Genomic DNA, 27,567 nt, shown 5'->3' with positions numbered 1-27,567 from the left:
GTGCCATTTAGCTTTTGCGACTCGTAGAAACAACTTTGAAGACGACCACCACAACATGTACAATCCTCAAAAGTTGCTGCGAGAAAGCTGCACCGCTTGTCAACAGCTCTGTGATTATTATCGAATGTATTCGGTTAGGAAATCCGACTATTTGGATACACTGTTAATGAAATGTTAGTGAAAGACCCCACTGAACGACGTAGAACATGAATCATCATATTTGTCTTGGTAAAATGTATTTTATAACATAAAGAAGTGAAATTTCATCACCAAAGCCTGTTTTCACCCACTCTGGGTAGATTGGGTGGTAGTACTTAGCCATTAGTGCTTTTTCAGTTCAGTTTTGACACGATTACAAAACAATTATCACGGTTTTCGATTAACATTAAATGCATTATGAATAATTACATCAAAATGATTAGAGCTTTTTAATAGAAATTCCAAAGGCAAAAATAATGGACATTCAACTGCCAAAACATTGAACATTTTCCATTGGCTCTGTCAGGTCCAAATTGAAAAATAGGAAATAATAAAATATTGCAATTCTGTAGACTATCATTTTTAATTCCTTAGAGTCATCATCTCATCTCTGCTCAGGCAGTTGCAGCCAGCCAGTCAGACAACCATCTAACGTTATCTCTGTTCTCCTCACACTGTCTTCGCTCAGTACTAGTGTGAGGACACCCTACATACACTGGATTCAGAAAGTATTCAGATCCCTTCCCTTTTTCCACATTTTGTTACGTTACAGCTTTATTCTAAAGTTGATTCAATTATTATTTTTCCTCATCAATCTACACACAATACCCCATAATGTCAAAGCGAAAACAGTAAAAAAAAATTAAAAATATTTACAAGGGTATTCAGGCCCATTGCTATGAGACTCGAAATTGAGCTCAGGTGCATCCTGTTCCCATTGATCATCCTTGAGATGTTTCTACAACTTGATTGGAGTCCACCTGTGGTAAATTCAATTGATTGGACATGATTTGGAAAGGCACACACCTGTCTATATAAGGTCCCACAGTTGACAGTGCATGTCAGTGCAAAAACCAAGCCATGAGGTCAAAGCAATTGTGTCGAGGCACAGATCTGGGGAAGGGTACCAAAAAATGTCTGCAGCATTGAAAGTCCAAGAACACAGTAGCGTCCATCATTCTTAAATGGAAGAACTTTGGAACCACCAAGACTCTTCCTAGAGCTGACCGCTCGGCCAAACTGAGCAATCAGGGAGAAGGGCCTTGGTCAGGGAGGTGACCAAGAGCCCGATGGTCACTCTGACAGAGCTACAGAGTTCCTCTGTGGGGGTGGGAGAACCTTCCAGAAGGACAACCATCTCTGCAGCACTCCACCAATCAGGCCTTTATGGTAGAGTGGCCAGGCGGAAGCCACTCCTCAGTAAAAGACATATGACAACCCGCTTGGAGTTTGCCAAAAGGCACCTAAAAGACTCTCTGGTCTGATGAAACCAAGATTGAACTCTTTGGCCTGAATGCCAAGCGTCATGTCTGGAGGAAACCTGGCACGATCCCTATGGTGAAGCATGGTAGTGGCAGCATCTGAAAATAGCTGTGCAGCGACGCTCCCCATCCAACCTAATAGAGCTTGAGAGCAGAGAAGAATGGGAGAAACTCCCAAAATACAGGTGTGCCAAGCTTCTAGCGTCATACCCAAGACTCGAGGCTGTAATCGCTGCCTAAGGTGCTTCAACAAAGTACTGAGTAAAGGGTCTGAATACTTATGTAAATGTAATATTTCCCCAGAAAATGTAATCATAAATTTGCAATATATTATTTTTTTAAATACTGTTTTTGATTTGTCATTATGGGGTATTGTGTGTGTAGATTCATGACAAAACAAAAATGTAATCCATTTTAGAATAAGGCTGTTCTAAAATGTTGAAAAGTACAGTAACATAAAGTAATGAAATGTTCTGTTCTTTAAAAAATATATTTTCGTATTCTAATGTTAGGTAAGACCTTCATAACCACAACCAAATGATAACTTTTTGGATAGCATATATTAAATCTACTTATTAGACTGTTCGAATGTTGATGTCCAAAACATGTGTCATTGGCACAAAGGGGGATCCAAGGAGACCTTTCTAGTATTAAGCAACACTAAACAGAGGACCTGTGTTTGATAGTTGGAGGGATAACAATACCTTAGAATAGCTCTCTGCAGCATCCTTCAGGAGAGTAAGAACCTTTATCAAGGCACTTTTGAGTTCAGGGGTCACTGCTGTTATGGGATGAGAAGGGAGTGAGTGAAAAACACTGTCTGCATGTCCTGTAGCTCTTCATTGAGTTTGTGTCAATGACTCATACACAGGCTACATTCAGGTGCAAATAAAGTTAAAGCAACAGAAACATTTTACAACAGTCTATTTTAAGAAGTTGCCCTTTATACAACAGGAAAGATACTCCAATATTGAAAAACACATCCTTTGACACCAGGTTTGGGGTCAGTTCAGTTATTGACTCGAGATTTGACATTCAATTCATTAAATGAAAATTGTCTACTGTTTTCTATGAGGACGTTTCAATTCATAAATTGAATTTTAATTCACTTCCAGAATTGAAAACTTAATTTACCTCAGCCACTATACCATGTTCTTTATATGCGTCAGAAATATATAGTATGTCTGACTTCATACTTTAACTGTAGTAATCCTCATCCTATAACTGTAGGCCTTGTCATAGCTCACCCCAAGGCTGGGACTCGATCAGTTTGAGCTGGGTGCGGGCGGCTCCCTCGTGGTTCTCTCCTATCTCTCTGCACATGCTGAAGCATAGGGCCACCATGTTGTACTTCTCACTGTCCCCCGGCAAACACCGCTTGATGTAGTCCAGCAGGGCCGTCTTCAGCCGGAAGTTCTGCAACACACACACACACACCGTTTAGATACTAGAGTACTATAAGTATAAACAAGTGCACTACAAAACACAAACTTTAATACCCCTTTCACATTACTGAACTGACCCAAGCAGAGCTGTACTGGGCTGGCCTGGTTATGCATCCAATAGTTGCTGGAGCTGTGCTGGAAAGGACAACGTGAAAGGAAAATATCCTTTCCTATTGTCCTAATTCTGGTACTCCAAGACAGTCCTACACATCTAAGGCATGGTGTTCTCGGAAAACAGCATGTACACAACCCCTGTGATATATATATTTCCTGTCTCAGCTAAAATACAATGACTAGATGCCTCTCTCTGTCTGACAGGTCTGTTGTGTCTCTGTGGGTGTTCTGTCAGACCTCAACGGAGACTGTTTTGGGAAGAGCGATCTCTATCTGTTGTTTGTGTGTGTGCAGTTTCTACGTTTGTGTGTGTGAGAGCGAGACAGATCTGTGTGTGCGCCTCTTACCGACTCCACTTTTTTCCTGAGCAGCATCTCGAAGCGGTGGTTCTGGTTGAGCAGGTCGAAGATGTAGGTCATGTCATTGTATCTGCCGATGCCAGTGAGGAGACGCACCTGAAGGGGGCAACACAAGGTGAGTGCACACACGCATACACATGCACAGAGAAAAGAGAAAAACACCACCATGCTTACAGTACAGTCGTGGCCAAAAGTTTTGAGAATGACACAAATATTAATTTTCACAAAGTCTACTGTCTCAGTTTGTATGATGGCAATTTGCATATACTCCAGAATGTTATGAAGAGTGATCAGATGAATTGCAAAGTCCCTCTTTGCCATGCAAATGAACAGAATCCCCCAAAAACATTTCCACCGCATTTCAGCCCTGCCACAAAAGGACCAGCTGACATCATGTCAGTGATTCTTTCATTAACACAGGTGTGAGTGTTGACGAGGACAAGGCTGGAGAGCACTCTGTCATGCTGATTGAGTTCGATTTAACAGACTGGAAGCTTCAAAAGGAGGGTGGTGCTTGGAATCATTGTTCTTCCTCTGTCAACCATGGTTACCTGCAAGGAAACACTTGCCGTCATCATTGCTTTGCACAAAAAGGCCTTCACAGGCAAGGATATTGCTGCCAGTAAGATTGCACCTAAATCAACCATTTATCGGATCATCAAGAACTTCAAAGAGAGCGGTTCAATTGTTGTGAAGAAGGCTTCAGGGCGCCCAAGAAAGTCCAGCAAGTGCCAGGATCGTCTCCTAAAGTTGATTCAGCTGCGGGATCGGGGCACCACCAGTACAGAGCTTGCTCAGGAATGGCAGCAGGCAGGTGTGAGTGCATCTGCACGCACAGTGAGGTGAAGACTTTTGAAGGATGGCCTGGTGTCAAAAAGGGCAGCAAAGGAGCCACTTCTCTCCAGGAAAAACATCAGGGACAGACTAATATTCTGAAAAGGTACAGGGATTGGACTGCTGAGGACTGGGGTAAAGTCATTTTCTCTGATGAATCCCCTTTCCTATTGTTTGGGGCATCCGGAAAAAAGCTTGTCCGGAGAAGACAAGGTGAGTGCTACCATCAGTCCTGTTTCATGCCAACAGTAAAACATCCTGAGACCATTCATGTGTGGGGTTGTTTCTCAGCCAAGGGAGTGGGCTCACTCACAATTTTTCCTAAGAACACAGCCATGATGGAGCACCTTGCCATAAGGCAAAAGTGGCTCGGGGAACAAAACATCGATATTTTGGGTCCATGGCCAGGAAACTCCCCAGACCTTAATCCCATTGAGAACTTGTGGTCAATCCTCAAGAGGCAGGTGGACAAACAAAACCCCACAAATTCTGACAAACTCCAAGCATTGATTATGCAAGAATGGGCTGCCATCAGTCAGGATGTGGCCCAGAAGTTAATTGACAACATGCCAGGGCGGATTGCAGAGGTCTTGAAAAAGAAGGGTCAACACTGCAAATATTGACTCTTTGCATCAACTTCATGTAATTGTCAATAAAAGCCTTTGACATTTATGAAATACTTCAGTATTCCATAGTAACATCTGACAAAAATATCTAAATACACTGAAGCAGCAAACTTTGTGAAAATGTATATTTGTCTCATTCTCAAAACCTTTGGCCACGACTGTACACAATAATTTGGAGCAATTCGTTTATAGTCAAATATCACCAGGTAATCCATTGCAAAGCCATCAACATATATTACAATGTAATTTACGATACAATGACTGGGAAGGAGGCCCATGTGTGACCAGACAAGAGAGATTTACCAGCAGGCCGTAGTGTTCGCTGTGGGCCAGGTGTGCGTGGCTAAGGTGGCGGGCAGCCTGCAGCACCCTCACTATGCCCTCCATGTTACAGGTCAGACTGAAGCAATCGTGGGCCAGGATCAACAGCTCCACCGCTACACAACAAGAGGGAGAGTTAGATATTATGCATCGTTATACATGATATTATCCACCAATACACTGTAACGCATTAAACTGCAAATGAATTAGTAACTGGTTGGCATGACTCATTTCCATTGGTAGCTCTTTACATACATACCCGTATACAGGTTCGAAATAGAAGATTTTGGATACTGATAAGCTCCTAAATTGTAACGCAGTGGCTGTACAGTAACACGCTACACATGACGTCAGAGCTCAAGGTCTCAATGTCTCAATATTCGTTTTTACTGACAGCGATACTGAACTTGAACACCGCACGCGACAAGATGTTGCCCCCATCCCTCCCACTAATTGGGAAACTTCTGCAAATGTTTTGTTGTCTGAGTGCGGGAAATGCTGTAAATAAAGAGGACTCTATGTATTTTGAAAGATGAGACATTGAGGATTATAATAAATACCGCTTTGCAGGCTGCCCGCCACTTTAGCCACGCACACCTGGCCCACAGCGAACACTACGGCCTGCTGGTAAATCTCTCAGCCTTCCCTATAGCTCAGTTGGTACAGCATGGTGTTTGCAACGCCAGGGTTGTGGGTTCGATTCCCACGGGGGGGCAGGACGGGAAAAAAATATATAATGTATGAAATGTATGCATTCACTACTGTAAATCGCTCTGGATAAGAGCGTCTGCTAAATGACTAAAATGTAAATGTAATGTAATACAAGCAAGCCAAACACCCGATAGTCCAAATGTGCACTAAACGTTTCCATATCAAAAAACTTGTCATTTATGATCACTACTGTATGCTTGATGTACAGTTACAAGATGACATAAGCCTATGTTTGTCGTATCGTGAAGAAATTTGGCGGGGAACGCTCACCTGAATGCACTCGTGACTATTATATGCGCACCAAAATTATGATCGGCTTCTCCGAATTTCCTTGCGAAAGCCTAACACTGTAAGATCATATTTTGTAACGTAGCTAACCATGCTGGCAATAGAGCGCGCTTTCAAATTACGCCCACCTTACCAGATTGTGATTGATAATGGTATGCGTACATTTTGGAATGTGTAAACAACAGTAATTGTGAGAAGGCGGGGACGCAGTGCTGTGTTCCAAAGAAAACAACTACAAGTGTGCTTGCTCTAGTTCCTCAACGGCACAGTTAGGAGAGCTCAAAACAGTACCTTATAGTTGAAGACTCTTCTTTGAGTCATAAAAGTGCATTGAAATTACAGTTGAAGTCGGAAGTTTACATACACTTCGGTTGGAGTCATTAAAACTCGTTTTTCAACCACTACACACATTTTTTCTTAACAAACTATAGTTTTGGCAAGTCGGTTAGGACATCTACTTTGTGCATGACACAAGTAATTTTCCCAACAATTGTTTACAGACAGATTATTTTACTTAGAATTCACTGTATCACAATTCCAGTGGGTCAGAAGTTTACATACACTAAGTTGACTATGCCTTTAAACAGCTTGGAAAATTCCAGAAAATGATGTCATGGCTTTAGAAGCTTCTGATAGGCTAATTGACATTATTTGAGTCAAGTGGAGGAGGTGTACCTGTGGATGTATTTCAAGGCCTACCTTCAAACTCAGTGCCTCTTTGCTTGACATTATTGGAAAATCAAAAGAAATCAGCCAGGAGGAATGGGCCAAAATTCACCCAATTTATTGTGGGAAGCTTGTGGAAGGCTACCCGAAACGTTCAACCCAAGTTAAACAATTTAAAGGCAATGCTACGAAATACTAATTGAGTGTATGTAAACTTCTGACCCACTGGGAATGTGATGAAAGAAATAAAAGCTGAAATAAATAATTCTCTACTATTATTCTGACATTTCACATTCTTCAAATAAAGTGGTGATTCTAAATGACCTAAAACAGGGAATTTTTACTAGATTAAAATGTCAGGAATTGTGAAAAATGTTGTTTAAATGTCTTTGGCTAAGGTGTATGTAAACTTCCGACTTCAACTGTACGTAGGAACTGCGCACACTTTGGAGAGGTGTGTAGCCATTTGGAGACAGACACCAGTTAGACCTCTCACTCAAACCTTTTTTTTTTGTCTTATGTTGCACCTACCACAAATTTCCCATGAATATTGTTATCATGTTACTGAATGTATCCATAGTATTTTCAGATTTTGTTACCATCAAATGCGGTAAAAAGTACAGTAAATGTAAAATGCACATAAAATCAACATTTGGATTCAGTTAGTGTCAGATTAACTGTTTTGTCCTCACTTTTAGTCTAATAATTTTCCCATAATCTCCAAACTGTTCCCTTTTGATTGCTACCATGGTTATGCATATGCTTTACATATTTCTTCTGTAAGAAACATTTAAATGTAGCCCTATCCATATAGGCAAATTCCCACTAGTGCAAGGGGTTTTAAAGAACTATGGCTTGACTAACTAAATAGAGTGGAATAATTCCATGATAATACTATATTACCATTGTTTATCACTACAGTACTATGACAGAGTGTTTATCTAGTATTTAGTGTCTGAAGTAAGACTCAGCTAATAGACTGGAATAATTTCATTCCCATAAGAGAACAGCCTATGTTATCCAGTGTTTGTCACTACTGTGGCAGTGAGAGTGTTACTATAGTATTGACTAGGGCCGGGATGATACCAGCATTGCAATGTTGTCGTTATGTTGTCATCCAGAGTCACATTTTATTTATTTTCCAAGCTCTAGCACACAATATTTTACATACAGCAGGTTTTTAAAAGAGCAAAGAGTCTGTTCTGTTTCGTGTTTTATTTTTGCCATGGAAAAGAAATATTGCGATACTGGTATCGTCACAGCCCTAGTATTGAGTATGTCTTACTGCAGCCGAGCTCTCCCAGTGGCACAGTGGGGATGTGGTCCAGCAGTTTGATGCCCACCAGGTTGGGGTCCCCACACAGCTTGGCCAGCTGCAAGAAGGACTCTCTCCCTTCCTCTGGACTGAACATCTGCTTCTCTGCTGTGAACACACACCAATCACTACAGTCGTTGTGTCTGACTCAGGGTTTAATAAGACAGTAATAAAGTCCAATAGCAAGGATAGCGCAGGAGGTGCATATTAAAGCTTTGTAACCAATTATCTGAGCTCTTAGCTACGATTATACATTTCCTGTAACCTTAGGACTAAAAATGAATCCGTCTGACTAAAATATGGGTTTTAGTAGGTAATAGAACCACAACATATTCAATATATGAGTAGGGATTTAAAAGTATGCAAAAATCTTCTAGAGGGACGATTAGTTGCATTTAAGCAGCCATATCAATCAATCAACCTATCCATCATTCCTCTCACCAGTCTCTCCGTCCTGTGCAGAGGCCAACAGGCCCTGGACCACGGCGGTGGATACAAGCTGGGCCACGGTGTCAGGCTGCAGGCCCTGCACACTGATGAAGGCCTGGGCCTTCTTATAGCGCTCCGGCTGCTGGGACAGTAGCACCTTACACAGCACTGCCTGAGGCTCCTCGGCTGAGATCTCACTGTATGAACACTGCAGCTCCTAGGTAGCAGTATCAAAGGGTCAAAGGTTACCATGATCAAGGTTGTGTTCAATGGGCACCAAATGGAAGAACTGATTGAAATAGTGAGCAAATACCTGCCCTTGTACAATAAGAAAAGCACATTTTCATTTTACGTTCCAAACCGTTTTAAAACATCTTCCTTTGTGTGCCCTAATGAACAAGACCAAGTTCAACTCATAACGACATGTAGAAATTGAATACACTAGATAGTGAAATCACTGATCATGTATATTCAAATCTAGGATATTAATAAAGTACATTATAAAAAATACTACACAACAACAATGCTCTCATGAACACACAGCAATGTACATAACTTCAATTCACTTCACAAAAATAGGCTGTCTGTTGTTTAGGTCTGAAAAGGCAGCAACTTTGATGTTAAGGTCGGAAAAGATAGGGGAGTACCTTGGAGAGCTCGTAGAGACTCAGGACCTGCTTGCAGTAGCTCTTTCCGTGGCGACATTCGTCCACCAGTATCTGGAGCTGAGTCACCGTTTGATCCTCTGGAGAGGGCACCATCACAAAGGAGGACAGGCTGCTAAAACTAGTTGCTGGAGTGGGAGCATTCACAGAGAAACAGGTGGACAGCGTTCAAAGAGGGGATATGTCAATAATGCAAAAGGCCAGACAGAGTGAGGTTCAAAAGGGTTTTGACGGTTACACATTTGTCGTCGTTTTGGCTCTGTACTCCAGCACTTTGGATTTGAAATAATACAATGACTATGAGGTTAAAGTGCTGACTAGTCGTCAGCGTTAATTTCAGGGTATTTAAAAAAAACATTTTGCTCCCTTTGTCTCCCCAATTACTTGATTACAATCTTGTCTCATCGCTGCAACTCCCCAACGCGCTCGGGAGAGGCGAAGGTCGAGTCATGCGTCCTCTGAAACATGACCCGCCAAACCATGCTTAACACCCGCTCACTTAACCCGGAAGCTGCACCAATGTGTTGGAGGAAACACTGTTCAACTGATGACCTAAGTCAGCCCGCAGGCACCCGGCCACCATAAGGAGTCGCTAGAGCGCGACGAGCCAAGTAAAGCCCTCCCGGCCAAGCCATCCCCAAACCTGAACGACGCTGGGCCAATTGTGCGCCGCCCTATGGGACTCCCGGTCACGGCCGGTTGTGACACAGCCTGGGATCGAACCCACTGCAACACAGCGATGTAGACCGCTGCGCCACTCGGGAGGCCAATTTGAGGGTATTTTAATCCATATCGGGTGAACAGTTTAGAAATTACAGATGCATTTGCAGTTTATTTTGATGTAGTCATTGCATGCTAGGAATATGGCACCAAATGCTAAACTTTTGACTACTTTAATAGACATTAGTGAATTGTTCTCTAAAATGGTGGGACTATGTACAAAAATTCTGTAATTTCTTAACGGTTCACCCGAGCTATCAGTCTGCACTTTAACCTCAGTGTCATTGTATCAATGTGCTGGAGTACAGAGCCAAAATAACCAACAAACTGTCATTGTCCAAATCTCTTTCGTACCTGACTATAAACTATGTATGTGTTGTGACTGTTACTGACAATCTTTGAATTGTTGTTTGGGTGTATGTGAGTGTTGTTTTGATTCTTCAGAGGGTTGTTGACATTTTTGGCACTGTTGTTTGGATGTGTCTGAGTGTTTTTTAACTTGTGACCTCTGCACATGAAGACTGGGATATGTTCCGGGTAGCCTCAGAGTAACATCGATGAATACACGGATACGGTGACTGAGTTCATCAGGAAGTGTATAGGAGATTAAACCTGTTAAACTACCGAAACCAGAAACCGTGGATAGATGGAAGCATTCGCGCAAAACTGAAAGCGCGAACCACCGCATTTAACCATGGCAAAGTGACTGGGAATATGGCCGAATACAAACAGTGTAGTTATTCCCTCCGTAAGGCAATCAAACAGGCAAAACGTCAGTACAGAGCAAAAGTGGAGTCGCAATTGAACGGCTCCGACACGAGACGTATGTGGCAGGGTCAACAGACAATCACGGACTACAAAGGGAAAACCAGCCACGTCGCAGACACCGACATTTTGCTTCCGGACAAGCTAAACACCTTCGCCCACTTTGAGGATAACACAGTGCCACTGACACGGCCCGCTACCAAGGACTGTGGGCTCTCCTTCTCTGTGGCCAAAGTGAGTAAGACATTTAATCATGTTAACCCTCGCAAGGCTGCCGGCCCAGACAGCATCCCTAGCCGCATCCTCAGAGCATTCGCAAACCAGCTGGCTGGAGTGTTTACGGATATATTCAATCTCTCCCTATCCCAGTCTGCTGTCCCCACTTGCTTCAAGATGTCCACCATTGTTCCTGTACCCAAGAAAGCAAAGGTAACTGAACTAAATGACTATCGCTCCGAAGCACTCAGTTAAGGATCATATCACCTCTACCTCACCTGACAGCCTAGACCCACTTCAATTTGCTTACCGCCCCAATAGATCCACAGATGAAGCAATCGCCATCGCACTGTACACTGCCCTATCCCATATGGACAAGAGGAATACCTATGTAAGAATGCTGTTCATTGACTATAGCTCAGCATTCAACACCATAGTACCCTCCAAGATCATCATTAAGCTCGGAGGCCTGGGTCTGAACCCTGCCCTGTGTAACTGAGTCCAGGAATTCCAGACGGGCCGCCCCTGGGTGGTGAATGTGGGGCCGAGAGACTGAAAAACAGTTTCTATCTCAAGGCCATCAGACTGTTAAATAGCCATCACTTGCCAGCTTCCACCCGGTTTAGCAACCCTGCACCTTAGAGGCTGCTGCCCTATATACATAGACATGGAATCACTGGTCATTTTAATAAGGAACACTAGTCACTTCAATACTGTTTAAATAATGTTTACATACTGCTTCACTCATCTCATATGCATATACTGTATTCTATTCTACAGTAGTTTAGTCTATGCCACTCTGACATTGCTCAATCTAATATTTATATATTAATTCCATTCTTTTACTTTTAGATTGGTGTGTATTGTTGTGAATTGTTAGATACTACTGCACTGATGGAGATAGGAACACAAAAATTAAGCTACACCCACAATAACATCTGCTAAATATGTGTATGTGACCAATACAATTTGATTTGATTTTGAACAACTCTGACATGCACCAAACAGTAGTTTGTTGTTTGGGTGTATCTAGTAGGTTAACTGAGGGTCATGTGGAGCTTACAGCTGGGAATGCTCTTCTTGGGCAGGCCCTCAAAGGTGAGCATGTCCTGCAGGCCAGCCTGGAGTTCGCCTGAGGCCAGGCCTCGGCAGTGCAGCACTACCCACATGTCCCGGGAGCAGAAGGAGAAGTAACGGCACACACGGCTCGCTTCGTGGATACACCCTTCGTCCAACAGCTGCCCCACCAGGATAGCCAGAGCACCCTGCTCCTCCGACCCAGTCTTCTCCCCACCCTCTTCCTCAGGGGAGAAGCTGGGCAGGCCGTCTAAGCTCAGGTACCTGGGCTCGTTGAGCACTGCCATCTTGGAGAAGGAGAACTCCCTGATCAGGGCCTCATAGGAGTTTTCCTCGGGGGCTATGGTGGGCGCCGGGAGGGCGAACATGCTCTCCTTCTCCATGGCGGTGAGCAGGACTTGCTGGCGCACTCGGCTTGTCCACAGCTGCTTCTCCAGGTCCTCGAGACGTGCCAGGGGAGCTAGGGTGAGCCAGGACAGCCAGTGGCCGGCCAGGCTGAGGAGAAGGCACCTCTCCTGGACACACAGCAGCTCTGTCTCGGCCACGGAGCCCCGGTGAGGCTCAGAGGCACCTGCCTGGGCCAGGAAGAACTCTGAGGCGGCCCCAGGGCCAGTGCTGTTAGTCCTGAACTGCTCGTGGCATTTCCTCCAGAAGGACACCCGGGTCTCCCTCCTCTCCCAGTGCCGCTTGGCCTTCAGGGCACTGAGGTCTTGGAGTAACTTTTTAAAGAGGGATAGCAGAAGGAGTGTCAAGCCACAATGGTCCCTGTCTCAAAACATTAATCATGTACTGTGCCTTCAGAAAGTATTCATACCCCTTGACTTATTCCACATTTTGATGTGTAGCAGCCAGAATTCAAAAAGGATTACATATATTTTTTTCTCACCCTTCTACACATAATACCCCACATTGATAGTGTTTTTAGAAATGTTTGCAAATTTATAGATAATGAAATACAGAAATATCTCATTTACAGTGCTTTCGGAAAGTATTCAGACCCCTTGACTTTTTCCACATTTTGTTACGTTACAGCCTTATTCTACAATGGATAAAATGTATTTGTTTCCTACACACAATACCCCATCATGACATAGCGAAAACAGGTTTTTCAACATTTTGGCAAATATATTAATAATAAAAAACTGAAATACCTTATTTACATAAGTATTCATACACTTTGCTATGAGACTCAAAATTGAGATCAGGTGCATCCTGTTTCCATTGATCATCCTTGTGATGTTTCTACAATTTGATTGGAGTCCACCTGTGGTAAATTAAATTGATTGGACATGACTGGGAAAAGCACTCACTTGTCTATATAAGATCCCACAGTTGACAGTGCATGTCAGAGCAAAAACCAAGCCATGAGGTCGAAGGAATTGTCTGTAGAGATCCGACACGGGATTGTGTCGAGGCACAGATCTGGGTAAGGGTACTAACACATTTCTGCAGCATTGAAGGTCGCCAAGAACACAGTGGCCTCCATCATTCTTAAATGGAAGAAGTTTGGAACAACCAAGATTCTTCCTAGAGCTGGCTTCCCGGCTAAACTGAACAATTCGGGGAGAAGGGCCTTGGTCAGGGAGGTGACCAAGAACCTGATGGTCACTCTGATAAAGCTTCAGAGTTCCTCTGTGGGGATGGGAGAACCTTCCAGAAGGACAACCATCTCCGCAGCACTCCACCAATCAGGCCTTTATGGTAGAGTGGCCAGACGGAAGCTACTCCTCAGTAAAAGACACATGACAGCCCGCTGGGAGTTTGCCAAAAGGCACCTAAAGACACTCAGACCATGAGAAGCAAGATTCTCTGGTCTGATGAAACCAAGACTGAACTCTTTTGCCTGAATGCCAAGCTTCACGCCTGGAGGAAACCTAGCACCATCCCTACTGTGAAGAATGGTGATGGCAGCATCATGCTGTGGGGTTGTTTTTCAGTGGCAGGGCCTGGGAGTACAGAGAGATCCTTGATGAAAACCTGCTCCAGAGCACTCAGGACCTCAGACTGGGGCGAAGGTTCACCTCCCAACCAGACAATGATCCTAAGCATACAGCCAAGACAAGGCAGGAGTGGCTTCGGAACAAGTCTCTGAATGTCCTTGAGTGTCCCAGCCAGAGCCCGGACTTGAACCGGATCGAGCATCTCTGGAGAGACCTGAATATAACTGTGCAGGGACACTCCCTATCCAACCTGACAGAGCTTGAGAGGAATTCTTCTGCAGAGAAGAATGGGAGAAACTCCCCAAATACAGGTGTGCCAAGCTTGTAGCGTCATACCCAAAAAGACTCAAGGTTGTAATCGCTGCCAAAGGTACTTCAACAAAGTACTGAGTAAAGAGCCTGGATAACTTATGTAAATGTGATATTTCCGTTTTTTATTTTTAATACATTTGCAAATAAATCTAACCTTTTTTTGTGTGCAGATTGATGATGGAAAAAATATATTTAATCAAGTTTAGAATAAGGCTTTAACATAACAAAATGTGGAAAAAGTCAAGGAGTCTGAATACTTTCTGAATGCACCGTACATAAGTATTCACACCCCTGAGTCAACACTTTGCAGAAGCACCTATAGCAGCGATTACAGCTGTGAGTCTTTCTGGGTAAGTCTCTAAGAGTTTTCCACACATGGATAATGCAACATTTGCCAACTATTATTTTCAAAATTCTTCAAGCTCTGTCAAATTGGTCACTCAGGAACAGTCACTGTCTTGGTAATCAACTCTAGTGTAGATTTGGCCTTGTGTTTTAGGTTATTGTCCTGTTGAAAAGTCAATTCATCTCCCAGTGTCTGGTGGAAAGCAGACTGAACCAGGTTTTCCGCTAGGATTTTGCCTGTGCTTAGCTCCATTCGACTTATTTTTTTATCCTGAAAAACTCCCCAGTCCTTAATGATTACAAGCATACCCATACCATGATGCAGCCACCATATATATTTTTTTAAATATGGAGAGTGGTACTCAGTAATGTGTTGTATTTGCCTCAAACATAACACTTTGTATTCAGAAAAAAAAATGTATTTGCCACATTTTTTGCAGTATTACTTTAGTGCCTTCTTGCAAACATGATGCATGTTTTGGAATATTTTTATTCTGTACTGGCTTTCTTTTCACTCTGTCAATTAGGTTAGTATTGTGGAGTAACTACAATGTTGTTGATCCATCCTCAGTTTTCTCCTATCACAGCCATTAAACTCTGTAACTGTTTTAAAGTCACCATTGGCCTCATGGTAAAATCCCTGAGTGATTTCCTTCCTCACCAGCAACTGAGTAAGGAAGGACGCCTGTATCTTTGTAGTGACTGGGTTTATACACCATCCAAAGTGTAATTAATAACTTGCTCAAAGGGATATTCACATATTTTTTTTTACCCATCTACCAATAAGTGCCCTTCATTGCAAGGCATTGGAAAACCTCCCTGGTCTTTGTGGTGGAATCTGTGGTTGAAATTCACTGCTTGACTGAGGGACCTTAGAAATAATTATATGTGTGGGGTACAGAGATGAGGTAGTCATTAAAAAATAAATGTTAAACACTATTATTTCACAAAGAGTCCAACTTATTGGGTGACTTGTTAAGTCAATTTTTACTCCTGAACTTATTAAGACTTGCCAAAACAAACGGTTTGAATACTTATTGACTCAAGACATTTCAGCTTTTCATTTTTAATTAACTTAAAAAAACACAATTCCACTTAGACAGGTTGATCAGTGACAAAAACATCTAAATGTAATCCATTTTAAATGCAGGCTGTAACACAACAAAATGTGGAACAAGTCAAGTGGTGTGAATACTTTCTGAAGGCACTTTAGATTCTAGACCAAATCAACATACATTAAATATACCAAAAGTTTACAGCAGTGAGAGTTGAGTTTACACTGAACAGGCTGCACATGATCTAGTTGATGAGCATTGAGGACCCACGAGCTCACCTCGTTGATGACCAGGCTGTCAATGGGCAGCCCTGCCAGCTCAGCTACCTGGCGGGCCTTGTGGAACAGGCCGCTGTCTTGCAGCTTCTCCAACATGCTCTGGCACTCTCCCTGCAGGATTTCAGGGGAATAGCTCTCAAGCAGCCTGGGAGAGAGAGACACCGAGGTGTCCTGGAGAACCTGGCTGAGGAAGCTGAGCTTCTTGAAGTCCGGGCCTGCTCACAGAGAAAGAGACCGATGCATACATAGCAGCAAAAACTGGTCAAGTCCATGAGTCAACCAGAAAATCCTGTTTACAGTATTGTATTCTCAATACCTCACGCAAGCAGAAGACAGTGATGAACAAGCACAAAGATACAGACTCAAACATGTATTGCCTGAGTCAGACAATAAGCTACAAAAAATAATACAGTATTCTCAACACCTCACACAAGTGGAAGACAGTGATTTAAATCCATGATGAAAAGGCGTTCTGCCTGCTCACGTCAACCATTTTTTACATTTTAGTCATTTAGCAGACGTTCTTATCCAGAGCGACTTACAGTAGTGAATACATTTCATAAATTTTTTTCTTCTGTACTGGTCCCCCGTGGGAATCGAACACACAACCCTGGCGTTGCAAACACCATGCTCTACCAACTGAGCCACACGGGAACCATACCTGGAGGGTTCCGTGGTAATCATACGGTAAAAATGTCTGTCTTCATAGTTTTAGTCATGTTAAGCGACATTTTGTTTGCACAGTGTTATGAAGAGAAGTCAGGCTTACAATAAAAACAGAGACACCAAACTCTTATGGACGTCATTTAGGTTAAGTCTCGTTTAATTGACAGCTAATTAGCTAAATATGATGATCCAACGCAACAGCTGAAGACTCGGTGTTACTACAGTGTTAATACTGGTGTCTCACCGTTAGACTTGAGCAGGCGCTCCATGTCTGCGAGCAGCTGCAGTAGTCTGCGCAGCTCGTATTGTGTGGAGCACTGTTGCATCATGGTCAACAGGAGGACTGAGGCCTGGCACTCCACCCACTGGAGAGGGATGCCCGCTGGCGCATGAGCACCACTGCTCCTCAGCTGTCGGAGAGAAAGAGAGAGAGATAGGGATATAGAAAGAGAGAGAGGATAAGGGAAAGATGAAAGAATAAAGCAAATTGAGATTGGCCTACATGCAACACACACATACCTCATAGGAACTATGGCTGTATAACCTCTCGTGTACACAGAACACATCAAACATTCATGCTAGAAAGTCTTCCTCTCCTCATTTCTTCCATTAACTACAATAGAGGATCATGAAAAGTAACAGAAATGAGGGCATGTACCTTTCACAAGGACAGGAGATCACAGTGAATACAGGAATTAAATAAATAAAGAACATCAAAGTTAACTATGGTCATCGAGAGGGAGGACTCGGTGAGACTACGGCCACAAAAGATAGTGTGCAACAATGTGAATTGGGCTGGTGGCTATCTCAAAACACGCAGCAAAAGACGGCAAGAGGCCAGGCCCTGAACACAAGATTACAGCCAGCGTCACCGCTTTGAGGGATGAGTGCTGTTGTGCTTGACACACTCGATGAATTGGCCCTGGCCTTGTGGCTTCGCTGGCATGTGTGGCACCAAATTCATTCCTCTAATGACATCTCCAAACAGGACCGGCAAGGTCAGACACACGCACCCCTTTAACCCCCCCCCCCCCCCCCCCCTGCCCTGACAATGGAGGGCATACATTTCCCCCATAACCAACCTGTCAGACTTAAAGGGACATGACACGGACACGCTCTACTTTTCTAATGGAAAGTCATCCGCATGGACATAGATAATAAAAATAAAAACTTCCCCCCGTCACGACGCGTTACAGTACATGCACACAGTCCATTTTGTTTCCATTAAAAAAACTGAATTGGTTTGCAGTCAAAAACACTACCATTCAAAAGTTCGGGGTCACTTAGAAATGCACTTGTTTTTGAAAGAAAAGCTAATTAAATTTTATTTTGGCAATTTAATTAAAATTTCCTTTAGGGAAAGCTTCCCCTAGCCTTATGGACCCGCCGCCTATGCCTTTTAATGTGGCATAAACACAACCAGTCATCTAGGCAGAGTTCCTCTGTCCAGTGTCTGTTTTCTTTTGCCCATCTTAATCTTACATTTTTATTGGCCAGTCTGAGATATGGCTTTTTTTTTTGCAACTCTGCCTAGAAGGCCAGCATCCCGGAGTCGTCTTTACTTTAAGACAATGTTTAATTCATTAAACCGTTCTTGTTTATTAGTGTGCTTGTGGTGCTTCGGCACAAACACTTATGCATTCTTATTCACCGTCATAGATGGACAAATCTTTAAGTTGTACCAAGATAAACTGAACAAGTGTTTTGTATTTACTTTCGTATTTATAGAGGATATCGTTGTTGTTGGTGGTTATCATGTAAACCACAAATAAAATGTTCTTAAATAATGTTAATGTTCATATTTAGTTGAGTTTTTCATTCCACCCTTAAAAAAAAACATATATCGGCATATTATGCCTCCCTAAAATCGTTATCGGACCCAAAAACCCCAAATCGTTCAGGCTCTACTTCAGAGTCAGTTGGTGTCCTTTTCGGGAGAGTTAGACAGTGAGTGTGGGAAATGGGAGTGGAAAGAAGAGGCAGAGGGGTGAAGGAGCTTACCGTGATCAGGCATTTCTGGAACTCAATGAGTTTCTTCTTGGCTTCAGGGTAGTTTTTGTAGTCGTAGCACAGCTCGTACATGAGCAGCACATGGATCAGGGGAGAGTCCTGTCACACACACACAGAGAGAGACAGAGACAGAGAGACAGAGAGAGAGAGAGAGAGAGAGAGAGAGAGATAAAAGACCAACCAAACTCATGCAGAGCCAGACATGACAGCCATAATACATGAGGCAGACCTCCCATGATGTCTGCTGGGTTAATGAGAGGAGCTGGTCTAAGCCTTGAAGCTGTTTGAAGATTATGCATACAGTGCAAAATTGCCGACGAGGACATATCATTCGGGTCACTTCTGAGGAGGGAAGCTGCCGTGCAGGTAGATTAGTATTCTAATAGAATGCAACACTAATGACTAGGCCTGAAGGAAACCAATAAATGACACGCAAATAATAACGAGGGATTGGATAGGCAAGCAACCATCTATGTGCTTTCAATCGCTTGAATGAAATTAAAGTTTAAAGCCATTTCTACTGTTTTCATCGGTTAGTGATTGACAGGAAATAGTGGAAAGTCCCACCCATCTTAAGCCTGCTGCAACCTCATTTGCATGTAGTCTATTCAATATACACTAAGAACACCTGCTCTTTCCATGACATAGAATGACTAGGTGAATCCAGATGAAAGCTATGACACCTTATTGGTGTCACTTGTTAAATCCACTTAAAACATTGTGGATAAAGGGGAGGAGACAGGTTAAAGAAGGATTATTAATCCTTGAGACAATTGAGACATGGATTGTGTACGTGTGCCATTCAGAGGGTGAATGGGGCAAGACAAAATACTTAAGTGACTTTGAACAGGGTATGGTAGTATGTGCCAGGCGTACCGTTTTGTGTCAAGAACTGCAATGCTGCAGGGTTTTTCACGCTCAACAGTTTCCCATGTGTATGAAAAACGGTCCACTACCCAAAGGACATCGAGCCAACTTGACACAACTGTAGGAAGAATTAGAGTCAACATGGGCCAGCATCCCTGTGGAATGCTTTCGACACCTTGTAGAGTCCATGCCCTGACAAATTGAGGCTATTTTGAGGGCAAAGGGGAGGGATGGTGCTTAAGGAAGCTGTTCTTAATGTTTTGTATACTCAGTGTATAGTAGAACAGTTTTTAAAATGTTCACCCGACAGATATTTTTTTACTTCCTTACATTCAACACATTTGTGATGTAGTGCCTCGTTCCATTCTCTACTCCCAGATACACGTCACTCTCAAATGTGCTTGAAAAATTATAATAATTGTTTTGTGACTACAGCACCAATGATAAAACGCAATAATAAAGACATGTTCTAATTGAGCGGAGCGTCAAAGTGGACAGAGTATTCACTGCCCACCTGCCCTGCTTCGGTTGGGATATTATCATTCAAAACAATGCATTCTAAAATGATTTGTTGAGTTTAGGCCTATAGCATGGTAGTGCTCAGAGCGCAAAATGGAATAAGGCATATATATGTCAGTTAAATTGCTGCCCTTGGGGGAAAACATTAAGATTTGGGGCAGAATCCTAACTTTATATATGTGTGCATACTTTCGTCTAAATCATGCATGTGTGTCAGTGGGAGATTTGAGATGTTTATCTTTTCCCAAGGGCAGTTCATTTGCAAGACCTACAATGATATGAATCACAAATGTTCTATTGAATTACCCTCTGGAAGAGCTGGAAGCCTCGTATGAGAGGCCTGACCCTGCATTTCCTCAGCAGTGTCTTCCAGATGATTGACAGATCGTGGAGGTTCCACTCATGACGTCGCGGGCTCTCCTCCAGGTGGGCGGTAGCCTCTGTGGCAATGACCTCATCCACAGAGGTCAGGACCCAGACGCAGAGGCACTGGAGCAGGTCGGCTTCCTGTCAATCAAATCCATGGCACACACCGTACAGAGAAAGACACACGCAATCAAACACACACACACAGTCAGGTAAATAAAGTCCAGATACAAAGTAGATCATGTAAAGTGCAACTTTATACACTGTCTTACAAAGTTCATGGATGACACAACTGTCAATGCAATGAGAAAGTCAATACACTTCAGATTTTTATACCAAGCCTTATAATACAAATTCTCATAGACAGAGAATCCTTACAGACAGAGCCCCACCTGATGACAGGCAGCTAGTGTGGTGAGCGTGGGGCAGTGCTGTGCCAGGGCCTCCCCCAGGAGGTGTCTCCAGGGGCTGGCCTGCTCCTGGCTCTGCAGCAGCACCTGGAACAGCTCCTTGGGGGGGTCGGAGGCTTCCTCGCTGGGCAGGGTGACTTGACCCTGGGCCTCCCTGTCTTCCACCTCCCCCACCCTCCACTGAGAGCTGAGCTGCAGGTTCTGGAAGGCCAGGGTCAGGTGGGCCTGCAGGGCTGGGCTGAAATGGGTCGCCAGGGACCTCACCTGTCAATCACAAGTAGGGAAAGAGGGAAGAACTGAAAACATACAATTGGGGCGATTGGAAACCACCCGTCTTTATTTTCCATCTAGAGAACAATCCTTACAGTTTAGGCCCCTGTAGCTATACAATGTAATTCAAATAACATATTTCCCTGATAGGTTCTCTTCCTCTGAAGATCCCTGAGGGCAGTTTTCATCCCATTTTAGAGTGAACAGAGAAGGTAGGTGTGGTAGAATCCTTCAGTTGTATGGGTTATTAAAGGCCCAATGCAGTCAAAAATTATTTTCCTGGGGTTTATATATACATTTCCACTCAATGAGGTTGGAATAATACTGTGAATTTGTGAAAATTATGATAATTGCCTTTTAGTGTAAGAGCTGTTTGAAAAGACCGCCTGAAATTTCAGCCTGTTTCGGTGGGATGGAGTTTCAGCCTGCCTGGCAACACCACCAGACAGTGCAAGTTAATAGACCAATAACAAAGAGTTTCATACCGCTCTGCCAATAACAGTTAGTTTTCAGGTGGCATATCCCTCCCATTAGGCTTGTCCAATTATGCCCCTCACCATTCCAAGAAAGTCCTAGTCAAAATTCTTGCTTGAGAAAGTGCTCTTGCTAAGGAGTTATTTTTGTTTTTTTGTTTCTTTGTTTTCAATTAAAATGGTCAAAACCACAGTAAGGTACTTCATTGTTACCCAGAAATTATTTGAAATTGAGTTAAAAGCGGCTGCATTGGATCTTTAAAGGGTTTTCTAGTGGGGTGTTAATGATAGTTAAAGGGCAAGTCCACCAATTTTCAAACATCATATTCATTATCTCCAGCGCCATACCAGTGTTTACATATGTGAAAATGGTGCGTTTCTGCATCGTTATTGTAGGCTACTACCACTTTTAGTCTTAATCTTTACTACACTACTCACTGTTTAGCACATGACCTCACATGTGAATCCTTAAAGAGATGGGTGGGGCTGGCTTAAGAGGGTGTGAGCAATGCCGAAATCAGTGTACAAAGGAGAGCTCTCCAGTAGGTACCAAAACATGTAAAGGCCCTTTTCTCAAAAGTGATTTTACAAGTTTATCAACTTTCAAAGCAGAATTACTTTCCCATTGTTCCTCAAAAATGCTGTGTATGATATACCATTGTGTAGCTCTGAGTCTCTACCTTTACCCAATGTCAAAAATCAAATTTCTAATTTTGCTTCATAAGACCGAATCCAGGTGGTGAGTCACATATGATGGAAATTCGTCACAGTGATGGAGAACTTAAACCCCTGCATGATATTTTTTGTAAGTCGCTCTGGATAAGAGCGTCTGCTAAATGACGTGAATGTAAATGTAAAGGATAGACTCAGTAAACCGGAGTGTTAACTTCAAAACGTAGAAATGTGCTGTTTTCACACACTGATTGGTATGGTGCTGGAGATAATGAATAGGAGGTTGAAATGTGTTCAAATGGGCCTTTAAAGATTTAGCATGTGTGTGTTTGGCAGTGGTGATGTACCTGCTGAGGGGGGTAGCTGTGCAGCTGGACAAAGAGCAGGAAGTGTAGCCACTGGCTGTCGGCTGCACAGTCGTGTGGGTACACGCTGCTCAGGGGCAGGGCATGTAGCTGGCAAAACTGTATGGGCAGAGCCCACTCCTGACCTGCCTCATAGGATGACCTGGAGAGGGCATTTAGAGTTGAACAGACTCACACAACAAATTGTGCATAAAACTATGGGATATATTTCCTTGTAACAAACTGTGTATGAGAGTTTCCTCTCGCCCCTAGACCCTATGCAATTGTTGAGATCCGACAGTATTTGACAGGTGTAAGCAATATGGTAATATCTCCACCTTGTCCTGTGACATGCAAGATGTAAGTTTCACCATAATGCATTTACCCATCAGATCTCCACAAGTGCATAGGTCGATTTGGGATTGGGCCTGTGCCTAACCTGCTGATGCCCTTCCTCTCCAAACTGTCCTTCACAGCTGCCTCCAAGTCAAAGAGCAGCTCCTCCGCTGTCTCCCTCTCCACCTCCACCAGCTTACTGCCTTTAGGAGCTGAAACACAGAAAAGGTCAAACAAACGTCACAGTGTGATGTGTGAGTGTGTCTTTGCAAATAAAATAAAATCGTATTGGTCACACACATACAGTTGAAGCAGGAAGTTTACATACACTTAGGTTGGAGTCATTAAAACTTGTTTTTCAACCACTCACAAATTTCTTGTTAACAAACTATAGTTTTGGCAAGTCGGTTAGGAAATCTACTTTGTGCATGACTCAAGTAATTTTTCCAACAATTGTTTACAGACAGATTATTTCACTGAATCACAATTCCAGTGGGTCAGAAGTTTACATACACTTGACTTTGCCTTTAAACAGCTTGGAAAATTCCAGAAAATTATGTCATGGCTTTAGAAGCTTCTGATAGGCTAATTGAAATAATTTGAGTCAATTAGAGGTGTACCTGTGGATGTATTTCAAGGCCTACCTTCAAACTCAGTGCCTCTTTGCTTGACATCATGGGAAAATCAAAAGAAATCAGCCAAGACCTCAGAAAAGAATTGTAGACCTCCACAAGTCTGGTTTATCCTTGGGAGCAATTTCCAAACGCCTGAAGGTACCATGTTTATCGGTACAAACAATAGTAAGCAAGAATAAACACTATGGGACCAGGCATCCGTCATACCGCTCAGGAAGGAGACGCGTTATGTCTCCTAGAGATGAACGTGCTTTGGCTCGCAAAGTGCAAATCAACCCCATAACAACAGCAAAGGACCTTGTGAAGATGCTGGAGGAAACAAGTACAAAAGTATCTATATCCACAGTAAAACGAGTCCCATATCGACATAACCTGAAAGGCTGCTCAGCAAGGAAGAAGCCACTGCTCCAAAACCACCATAAAAAAGCCAGACTACAGTTTGCAACTGCACATGTGGAAAAGATCATACTTTTTGGAGAAATGTCCTCTGGTCTGATGAACCAAAAATAGAACTGTTTGGCCATAATGACCATCGTTATGTTTGGAGGAAAAAGGGGGAGGCTTGCAAGCCGAAGAACAACATCCCAACCGTGAAGAACGGGGGTGGCAGCATCATGTTGTGGGGGTGCTTTGCTGCAGGAGGGACTGGTACACTTCACAAAATAGATGGCATCATAAGGAGGAAAATTATGTGGATATATTGAAGCAACATCAAGACATCAGTCAGGATGTTAAAATGGCGTAAGGACAACAAACTCAAGGTATTGGAGAGGCCATCACAAAGCCCTGACCTCAATCTTTTTTTTTTTTTCAAAATCCAAGACGGCAGCGCAGTAGGACGTGTATATCTGTCTTTGTCTTATCCCGTGTCTTATCCCTTGTAAATAGCCGGTCTTTTTCATATATATCTTAATCTCACTTTCTATCTACAAATTAAATATACTTTCCTGCAACCCGCCTCACCCAATGTGGTACGGATCTTCTATTTTTATTCCTTTTAACTGGAACTTCCATCAGAAGTTAGCCAGCTAACTAGCTACTAGTCTTTGTTAGCCATGGCTAGCAGTCCTTGCCTTTTTCCCCCCCCCAGCATCAGCCAGCCTTAGCTCGGACAACACCCACCAGTCTTGCACAGTGCGATATCAACCCAGAGCATATCGGACTGCTTCTCTCTACCATATCACCGGATTCCTGCAACCGCCTCACCCAATGGGGTACGGATCTGCTATTTTTATTCCTTATAACTGGAACTTCCATCAGGAGCTAGCCAGCTAACTAGCTACTGGTCTTTGTTAGCCACGGCTAGCGGTCCTCGCCTTTTTTTCCCCGGAATCAGCCAGCCTTAGCTCGGACAATCACCTGCCAGTCTGCACAGCGCGATATCAACCCAGAGCATATCGAACTGCTTCTCTCTAACATATCACCGGATTTCTGCTGCTCTGGATCATTACACCGGATCATTACTCCGGATCATCACAGCCAGCTAGCTGCAAACAGTGGTTACTGTTAGCTAACGCCTCTGTCCCGAAGCTAGCACCAGCTAGCCTCGAGCTAGGCTGATGCTAATTCTAGGGCTACAATACCTCCTTTGCCAATTGGCCTGGACCCTTTATTGTCGACACAGAGCCCCGCCAATCCATCACGACTGGACTGCCGACGTGATCGCCCGATGTGGTCTCAACAGGCTATTTTGTTACGATATCGCCGCAGAACCATCTACTAGCCCCGGCCCGCTAACTTTTCTGAACGCTGTGTCCCCTGCTCGCCCAGCGTAGTAGTGACAAACTAATAGCACCCTGACTCACCTATTGCTGCTCTTTTGACCATATGATCACTCGGCTACACAGCTGATGCCCCCTGGACTGTTTCAATAATACGGTACCTCATTTTGTTTACCTGTCAGCCCCAGCTTCGAACTCAGGTCCTGTATGTACCTAACCGACCCGCTCTGCCCATTCATTGCCATTTACCCGTTGTTGTCTTAGCTCTCCTGATCAACACCTGTGATTGCTTTTTGTCTTGGCTATTTTTTTTGTTTTATTTCACTGTAGAGCCCTCAGTCCCGCTCCAAATGCCTTACAGTCCCGCTCTAAATGCCTTACATTTACATTTTAGTCATTTAGCAGACGCTCTTATCCAGAGCGACTTACAGTAGTGAATGCATACATTTCATTAAAAAAAATGTTCTTCCGTACTGGTCCCCCGTGGGAATCAAACCCACAACCCTGGCGTTGCAAACACGATGCTCTACCAACTGAGCCACACGGGACCACCCCACACACTTCGTCCCACCCCACACACATGCGGAGACCTCACCTAGGTTAATTGATGCCTCCAGAGACGAAACCTCTCTCATCATCATGCAACGCATAGGTTTAACTCCACTGTACTCACATCCTACCATACCCATGTCTGTACATTATGCCTTGAATCTATTCTACCACGCCCAGAAATCTGCTCCTTTTATTCTCTGCCCCCAACGCACTAGACGACCAGTTCTTATAGTCTTTACCTGTAGCCTTATCCTAATCTTCCTCTATTCCTCTGGTGATGTAGAGGTTAACCCAGGCCCTGTAGCCACCAGTTCCACTCCTATTCCCCAGGTGCTATCATTTGTTGACTTCTGTAACCGTAAAAGCCTTGGTTTCATGCATGTTAACATCAGAAGCCTCCTCCCTAAGTAATTCTTTTTCACTGCTTTAGCACACTCACAAACAGTTCAAGCTTCTACTTTTAAAAATCCACCTTTCCAGAAATAAGTCTCTCACTGTTGCCGCTTGTTACAGACCCCCCTCAGCCCCCAGCTGTGCCCTGGACACAATATGTGAATAGATGGGGGGCGATCAATCTTCAGAGTTTGTACTGTTAGGTGACCTAAACTGGGATATGCTTAACACCCCGGCCATCCTACAATCTAAGATAGATGCCCTCAATCTCACCCAAATTATCATGGAACCTACCAGGTACAAATCCGTAAACACGGGCACCCTCATAGATATCATCCTGACCAACCTGCCCTCTAAATACACCTGCCTCATTGCCTGCGTCCGTAATGGGTCCGCGGTCAAACGACCACCCCTCATCACTGTCAAACGCTTCCTAAAACACTTCAGCGAGCAGGCCTTTCTAATCGACCTGGCCCGGGTATCCTGTAAGGATATTGACCTCATCCCATCAGAAGAGGATGCCTGGTTGTTCTTCAAAAGTACTTTCCTCTCCATCTTAAATAAGCATGCCCCATTCAAAACATTTAGAACCAGGAACAGATATAGACCTTGGTTCACTCCAGACCTGACTGCCCTTGACCTGCACAAAAAAAATCCTGTGACGTTCTGCATTAGCATTGAATAGCCCCCGTGATATGCAACTTTTCAGGGAAGTTAGGAACCAATATACACCGTCAGTTTGAAAAAGCTAGCCTTTGCTTTCCTAACAGAAATTTGCATCTTGTAGCACAAACTCCAAAACGTACTGGGACACTGTAAAGTCCATGGAGAATAAGAGCACCTCCTCCCAGCTGCCCGCTGCACTGAGGCTAGGAAACACTGTCACCACCAATAAATCCACGATAATTGAGAATTTCAATAAGCATTTTTCTATGGCTGGCCATGCTTTCCACCTGGCTACCCCTACCCCAGTGAACAGCTCTGCACCCCACATAGCAACTTGCCCAAGCCTCCCCCATGTCTCCTTGACCTAAATCCTGATAGCTGATGTTCTGAGCTGCAAAATCTGGACCCCTACAAATCAGCTGGGCTAGACAATCTGGACCCTCTCTTTCTAAAATTACCCGCCGCAATTGTTGCAACCCCATTACTAGCCTGTTGAACCTCTCTTTTGTATCGTCGAAAGATTGGAAAGCTGCCGCGGTCATCCCCCCCTTCAAAGGGGAGACGCCCTAGACCCAAACTGTTACAGACCAATATCTATCCTACCCTGCCTTTCTAAAATCTTCGAAAGCGAAGTTAACAAACAGATCACCGAACATTTTCGAATCCCACCATACCTTCTCCGCTATGCAATCTGGTTTCCGAGCTGGTCATGGGTGCACCTCAGCC

The 27,567-nt window shown here is 43.6% G+C and overlaps 1 protein-coding gene across 3 annotated transcripts in view; it reads right to left on the bottom strand.

The window, feature by feature from the left end:
• spg11 (SPG11 vesicle trafficking associated, spatacsin) overlaps positions 1 to 27,567 on the bottom strand; it is an 89,859-nt gene that overhangs the window by 2,191 nt on the left and 60,101 nt on the right. For 2 of the 3 annotated variants that reach the window (XM_014123970.3, XM_014123971.3), the window contains exons 23-37: positions 22,978 to 23,086; positions 22,542 to 22,701; positions 20,762 to 21,043; positions 20,310 to 20,510; positions 18,609 to 18,716; positions 16,852 to 17,017; positions 15,942 to 16,156; positions 11,998 to 12,730; positions 9,216 to 9,361; positions 8,581 to 8,785; positions 8,110 to 8,247; positions 5,142 to 5,275; positions 3,367 to 3,474; positions 2,708 to 2,876; positions 2,165 to 2,241 (exon numbers count right to left, since the gene is read on the bottom strand). In XM_014123970.3, coding sequence (XP_013979445.3) covers positions 2,165 to 2,241; positions 2,708 to 2,876; positions 3,367 to 3,474; positions 5,142 to 5,275; positions 8,110 to 8,247; positions 8,581 to 8,785; positions 9,216 to 9,361; positions 11,998 to 12,730; positions 15,942 to 16,156; positions 16,852 to 17,017; positions 18,609 to 18,716; positions 20,310 to 20,510; positions 20,762 to 21,043; positions 22,542 to 22,701; positions 22,978 to 23,086 — 2,951 coding nt within the window. The remainder of the gene's footprint in view (positions 1 to 2,164; positions 2,242 to 2,707; positions 2,877 to 3,366; positions 3,475 to 5,141; positions 5,276 to 8,109; positions 8,248 to 8,580; positions 8,786 to 9,215; positions 9,362 to 11,997; positions 12,731 to 15,941; positions 16,157 to 16,851; positions 17,018 to 18,608; positions 18,717 to 20,309; positions 20,511 to 20,761; positions 21,044 to 22,541; positions 22,702 to 22,977; positions 23,087 to 27,567) is intronic. The other variant, XM_014123972.3, reaches the window with a different exon arrangement.

Source organism: Salmo salar, chromosome 10, assembly GCF_965601325.2.
Source record: "Salmo salar chromosome 10, fSalSal1, whole genome shotgun sequence".
Classification (NCBI taxonomy): Eukaryota; Metazoa; Chordata; class Actinopteri; order Salmoniformes; family Salmonidae; genus Salmo; species Salmo salar.
This window is presented reverse-complemented; position numbering and strand designations above follow the sequence as displayed.